The sequence below is a fragment of the Corvus brachyrhynchos genome, unplaced genomic scaffold (assembly GCF_000691975.1).
Source record: "Corvus brachyrhynchos isolate BGI_N302 unplaced genomic scaffold, ASM69197v1 scaffold126, whole genome shotgun sequence".
Classification (NCBI taxonomy): domain Eukaryota; kingdom Metazoa; phylum Chordata; class Aves; order Passeriformes; family Corvidae; genus Corvus; species Corvus brachyrhynchos.
In genome coordinates this window covers 9078993-9085834 of record NW_008239283.1, presented here as the reverse complement: position 1 = coordinate 9085834, position 6842 = coordinate 9078993, and the positions used below count along the sequence as shown (strand labels likewise).

Sequence of the window (6842 nt, the reverse complement as noted above, 5' to 3'; positions counted from 1 at the left end):
CTGCTGGCTATATTAGTCAAAACCTACAGAAGATCATGAGTGGACACATGTGCTGTTCAGCTGTCCCAACTATAAAGCTCCAGTGAAGGAAAGGGGATACGGGATGCATCTCAGCTATCCAGCTAAATCAGCAAACATGCATAGTCCAGTTGTCACACGAACAGCAGCAATCCCTGAGACACAAGTCACCTTTACTGCTTTCAGTTCCCAGAGGGTTTCACACAAACTACTGGCACACACCACCATTTAAAACTTGCTTCCCTTCAACTTCTAACCTGCTTTCCCCTTAAAGATTTGCTAACATTACAATGAAGCACAATTTGCCAGTGATTAGCATGAGATCCTGTATCCACCTTCTGATTCTTAGTACAGTGTGGTTTAACATGTAATTCTACTTACCTGAACTGTTGGAACATCTTCAAATGCCTTAATGAAGTCTTCTTCATCCACAGCACCTGCTCCCTCTTTGGCTGCTGACACACAAATGAAAAAGTCGTTTCAATCTTGTTATCAACAACAGAATCAATTAAGAAACCACCAGCTATCAAGGCACTTAATCAGGAGAAAGTTCACTACCCATGCAGCCTCTGAGTGCTGCAGATGTAATGAAAGCAGAGGCAGGGAAATTCAATGCCAGGCACTGGCTAGACATTCATGGCTTCCTTCAACTCATAGGCACAGAGGGCACATTAGGGAAGTCATTACAGTAGTCACTCAACAGTTAGGGGACACAGTCTGAAAGATGAAAGGAAATACTTACTTTAATTATATGGGAGATTTTATTTTAAAGGATTTAATCCCATCTATAATAGATGAAGGTGGAGATCTGACAGGTGCACAAATAGACGAATGATAAGGAAGATAAATAGTCTCTGGAATACTAATCAGATTAGAGACTATCTGATATAGGGAACTTTCTCCATTTCCCTAGGACACATATAGAATTAGAACTACATGTGGAATTATTGCTCACATTCAGAATGACTGTTCTGTTTTCTTTCTGCACCTTCATTACCAGCAATGCCCAAAGGTCTCAGAAGAAAGCCAATGTGCTAGGTTTAGACTGCAAGGGCTGAAGTTTGGCGTGTAGCTATAAGCAGCTTCAGTTCAGATAGAGCTGCAACTACGAAGGCAAAAATCTACACACGGGAGCACCAACATGATTTACTCATAGCCCTCAGTGCACAACCACACAGGTGCAACCTCTCACAAAATGCAAAATAAATTACAGGTATGTGGGGATTGTTTAGAGATTCATCCTACCAGACTTTGGTTGTGGCATGCGGACAACACAAACACAATGATTGCATAGGGAAAAATTTGTTACTGGATTCTGGGGGCCAGTCTGGAAGTGCTTGCAACAAGCTCAATATAAACACTGTACATACTTCACAGACACATCAATTCATACAGGCTATTGGCTTACTTGAAGACTTGGAGCCCAGAGCTGCAGAGCCAAGTCTGCGGGTAGTGCCCATCCCAACTCTGCGTGAATTTGCAGGAGCCTTTGAAGATGTAGAGGAGCTGGCTGAGGAAGGTCTGTTCCCATCCACGGAGTCTTCATCATCAAAAATTTTATCTGCCGAAAACCACACTCAGCTGTAAGTCCAATGAAGCAAAGGGATGTCCCAAGGAACACGCCCGTGTTACGACAAACATGCTACATTTTCCAGCCTGCTCTGCCAGCCCTCATCTCAGCAGCGTTCTCATGCTGGAAATCCAGTTAGTCATGGAATACCACCAGCTCACTGAACCCAAGCCTGAATTCACTATTGCAGCCACTGTGTTATAAACTCTTTCAATTAATGCATTCAGATGAAAGAAACGAACTTCAAATCTACAGCAGAAAGATGCAAGCCCCAGATAACACTTGGGGTGTTGACAGACTCCCACGTTCATGCCTCCAAGAGCTCTTTTGACATGGACTGTAGTGAAAGTAAGACCACAAGCAAATCCAAAATCCAAATGTGGAGGGGACCAGGCAGGAGAGGCTGCCCTGTCACACATCTGCCAACTGCCTGCACCAGACCAAGGATAAACAGGATAACCCAGAAAAGTTCACAAGGCAGCACCCATGATGTTGATAAATCACAGACCATTAATCACAGACTCATCTGGTGCTACAAATCCCCTTAAACTCTTTAATTAACACCAGAGATTCCTTATAAGGAAATACAAGAAGTTTCCTCAAAATTCATAAAAACGTAAATATAAGGTGCATTAAACCTTATAGAACCTTCTGTGTACATCCAACTTTAGCCTCTACCACCAAACGCAAACACAAATTAACTTAAAATGAATTACCGCCACTTGTATTCTCAGTCAAGGTCACTTCAATTCCAAAGGACTGCTTATGTTGCAGTTTTACACAGATTAGCTAATTCACTTGAAAAAACAGCCTTAGGCTGAAAGGTGACAAAGCAGTTGGGCAGTTGATATAGATGGAACATGTAATTATTGAGGCCAGAAAGCCAGTTCAGCCCCCATCACTCGGCCTCTCAACACAAACATTCCATTCAAGATTTGAGAGCTGCTTCATGTCCATCCCTCTCCAACAGCCTGAGGTACACACCTACTCTCCACCCGATTAGGAACATTTCCTTCACAATTTTCACTTGGCAAAACGTCAAGCAGGTGGTTTAATCCATCCCTGCTCAGGAAAGCATCCTGGAACATCTAGTAACAAATACAAGCTCCTAGCTAGACACTAATGAGTGAAATTCAATACAGGCTGAGTTTTCTGAAAGTAAAAAAATAACTTGGTAACAGTATAGGCATATTCTAGGGGAGGCAAAAGAACAGAAGGAAAAGCCTGTTTTGTTCTCAGTCCAACCACCTTCATTTTTCTCTGCCCTAAGTGGCACTGGCTTATTAGCAGCTGGACACAGGAGAACTTTCACAGATCATCTAAAAACCTACACACCCCATTTTTAGTATGCAGCTCTGCACACGATGCCATACTCCAATGACAGCACAACACTGACATGGCAGGTACACAGAAGCATCAAAAAGTTTAAAAAGGTGGAAAAGGACATCTCTCCCCTTGATTCTGACGTTCGAGATGTCTTGGGGTATGGGAAAGGGCTAGGAAAAAAAAAAGCAGCTCTAAAGGAAAGAGGTAAAATAATAACTGGTACTTGTGCTGTTGCTCAGGTAAAAGTGAACAAGGCAAAAATGAACACAAGAACTTTAACTTAGATAAATTTCAGGTCACACAGCTAAAGAGAATATAAGCCACAATTAGGATGTGGGCTGTCTCTTTAACACAGTGCCTGAAGGCAGCCATGGAGACCGTGCTGCCTCCCTATTGACACCAGTCTTGCTCCGACATATGTAATTCAAAAATAATTTGAAAAGAGCTCAGGGAACAATCAAGAGAATGATTAAAGGATTAGAAAATATGTTTTTAATTCAATTAAATGAAAATTCTCTGCAAGAGATTGTTTAGTCTAGCCAGACTCCTAATAAGTTGTTTGATTATATCCTGTGTTAACACAGCTACTGAAGATTTATTAACGCAGTTTTCCAACATGATTTATTAATACTGTTTCTCACCTAACAGAAGAATATACAGCAAGGCAACTGGCTGGAGGTTAAAAACAAATTAAATTCTGAGTTGCCTTTTTTTTTTCCTCTCTACCCCCCTGCTCCCCCCCCCATTTTTTGCGATAATCACAGGGCTGACACTGTTGAGTTACAAGGTGTGTCACCCAGTGAATTCTACCACAGGCAGTTCTTAAAAAATCAAAATTGAATTTTTTTTTTCCCAAAAGACACAGTCTAGTTCAAACACGAATTATTTCAAAAACCACTATTTTGCGTGAGTTGCACCAAGGTCAGGGCAGATCAAAATAGACTTTAAAATGTGTAATCTCTGAAGCCTCTAGGAAGAGGTTTAAGTGATTCAGAAAGACTTCCACAGCCATTCAATTCAAAAACTTCTAAGCCAAACTTGTCCCAGTTGCACTTATTTTAAAAGCTCCTATGTAAATATTTAGCAAACTATTATTTGCCATATGTGTCTTAACAGCCAGGAGAAAGTCAGTCATATTTGAAACAAAAGATACTTTTACTAGCTTATAACCTTTCTCATCAGGTAATAAAATCCTCCATCAGCTGCATTTCAGGCTATCTACATGCGGCCTTAGTTAACTCACTTCCTCTTCTATATGCATTTTTAAAGCCTCAGCCCTCTGAAAGGAGAAGAGGGTGTGGTTTGCTATTTCATATAATAAATAAATCAAAACTAAAAAAATCCAGATATTAAAAGCATTGCACTCCTGTAGCATTTTAGCAACTAAACAGACTATAATTTCTTTCTAAAACAGGCTTTTCTGAGCATTAGCAAAAATACAACACTCCAAAAATCCAACCAGTCCACCCACAGTTCTGGGGATGACCGGATTATAATCACATCTTCCTCTTCATTAAGTCTGCAAACTAAGCACTATGTATTTATCAAACCAGAATATCCCTTCAATAACCCAACAGCATTTTCTCATCTGAGCAGCGCAGAATGACAACACCAGAACTGCACATCAAGTCTGCCAGCAGCACGTGTGCAGAACAGAAAGAGAAACAAAGAACAGAAAGGAACCTGAACATGGGAGTACAGAAAAGAACAGAAAACCAAGCTATTATACATTATTGTTAAAACCCCCCACCCCTTTTTTTTTTTGCCACCCATTGATTCCTGCTCATAATAATCATTTGAACTGGGATCGTATTTTTCAGCGTATCTGCAAATGCCAAATTCAGCATGGGTGTAACTCTCAGGACACCAGCTGAGGTGCACTGAAGCGGAATCGGTGCCCCGTTCTAACATTAAATAACCATTGATGTTCTCCCATCCCAAGACACCCCCAGTGCTCATTTATAAGGACCTTAGAGTACTCTCTGTCAAAGACATGCCCCTATAAAAGAGGCCTTTGTCTGCTCGCCACTCTGCTGTCTCAGAGAAAGAGAGAAGACAATCTGTTTTACATTTTTCAATTCCTTTACATTATTTAAGAAGAAAAAAAAAATTGCTTACAAGTACATATCCTTCTGCAAATAAGCTTCCTCAACATTCCTTCATATTTTCCATAGCGTGCCCAGATGTAAGAGTGCTTCACGGAGCGCCGCGGCTTTCAGTCCAGAACATAATCAATCATTGCCCCTCGGATTCATTAAGCATGCTGTCTTCACACGTGGATTTAAACAGCCATGGCCTCTCTCCTCTCTCTATGGCTGCAGATCTGCATGATTCTTATCAACACCCATTTCAGCCCAGGAAACTTTGGTTCACTTCTAGGGAGGAAATTCCCTATTAGTGAGGGGAACCGAGGACAAATAATCCAGGATGAAGATGAGCTGAGTCTGCCTGGCTCGGCTGGCTTGCACTAGGAACCAGCCTGACTTTATCCCCTGGGAAGCGCTAACAGGAGCATCTCAACAGCTGTCATCATTTGTCCATGACGAATAAATTCAGTCATTATTCATTTTAAAACGTAACCCCTTCAGGTCTGGGCAAGGTGAAAGTGGGGAGAAGAGGCTGCACTAGCTATTCAGAAACCACGGTAAACAAGGGCCAGCACTTCCCTTGCCTGCACCACCAGCCTGGGACCTTTTAAAACAGAGTCTCAAATGTCCTTTCCAATGAAAAAAGATGCTTTCTGGCTTTTAAAAACTTTAGGGTGTCAGATCCAAATCTTTTAGTTATTTGCCTGTAAGCTTTAGAGAAGACAGCTATTCCACAGTGACGACAGACTGGGAAAAGAGCTTTCCATCATATCTGTTCCTAACAAAAATGCCCCGCTGTGGTCTTCAGATTAGACTGTGCAAAGGCCTAAACTTGTCCTGGGCCCACTGTGCCCACTCCTCATCTGTTCCATTTCCAAGCATCAGTGCAGATGGGTACTTCTCACATATATCACCTGCATCAATCTCAGAAGAATCCCCCTTTTGGGTGCAGGTGAAAGTGGATGACACCAGAGGAACCTGCCTCCTCACCCTTCCTATGGCATGCTCCACCAGGAGCAGGCAGGTAGCTGCTAAAGCTGACATACACGTTACAGCACTTCCAAATTCCACGCTCAACCCCTACTAGGTGGGCAAAGCCCAGCTCCCTGAAGATCTGAGAGCCCTTTAAAAGCCCAGAACACACACCAGCAAAACTACTAATGCAAAGAAAACAGGGTGTGTTCCTCTTTACTCCTTTCTGCCAGGCACAAGTCCATGAGCACTGGACCATATTTTTGAGACAGACACCCCTTTAATATCTCAGTTCATGCCCTCCCCCCAGGGCAGCATCTGGCACCCCCATTTCCAGCTGTGAGTTCTGTTGTCACCCTCTGTGGGTGTCCAAGAGAGACAGCTTCAGCTGAGGTTAAATGCCTCTTCCCATTAGCACACATGAAACCCATGCACGGCTTACCTGCAAGCCTGTCCAACTCCCACATAAGCATTGTAGAGGTTTCTCCAGGAAAATGAGTCTATAACCCACTAGAGATAAAGGACTGTGCATATGCTCCTCAGCAGGATTAAATGTTTAAAAACAAAGGAGTCGCAGCTACCAGCAGAAGTACACACGGGCACAGCACGTCATTAAGGTTTCTTGCTTGGCCATCTCCCAATGTCCCAGCTGCTCTCCCCTGGCCCCAGACACAGCTCCTCCTTCCCACCCTCCACACCAGGCAGTGTTTTGAGCCTTTAAATGCTGCCCACTTGGGCTCAGTGACCCTGGTCAGCCCCCCCAATGCCACCTGCCCCCCTCTCTTCCATCATATCCAGTTATCCCAGGTCAACCCAGTCACCAGCTCCAGTCCCAGCCCATCCCAGCTGCTGCCTTCTGGCACTATTTG

The 6842-nt window shown here is 43.1% G+C and overlaps 1 protein-coding gene across 1 annotated transcript in view; it reads right to left on the bottom strand.

Moving 5' to 3' along the window:
* CLASP1 (cytoplasmic linker associated protein 1) overlaps nucleotides 1-6842 on the bottom strand; it is a 162229-nt gene that overhangs the window by 90257 nt on the left and 65130 nt on the right. The window contains exons 8-9 of the mRNA XM_008638298.2: nucleotides 1427-1579; nucleotides 400-473 (exon numbers count right to left, since the gene is read on the bottom strand). Coding sequence (XP_008636520.1) covers nucleotides 400-473; nucleotides 1427-1579 — 227 coding nt within the window. The remainder of the gene's footprint in view (nucleotides 1-399; nucleotides 474-1426; nucleotides 1580-6842) is intronic.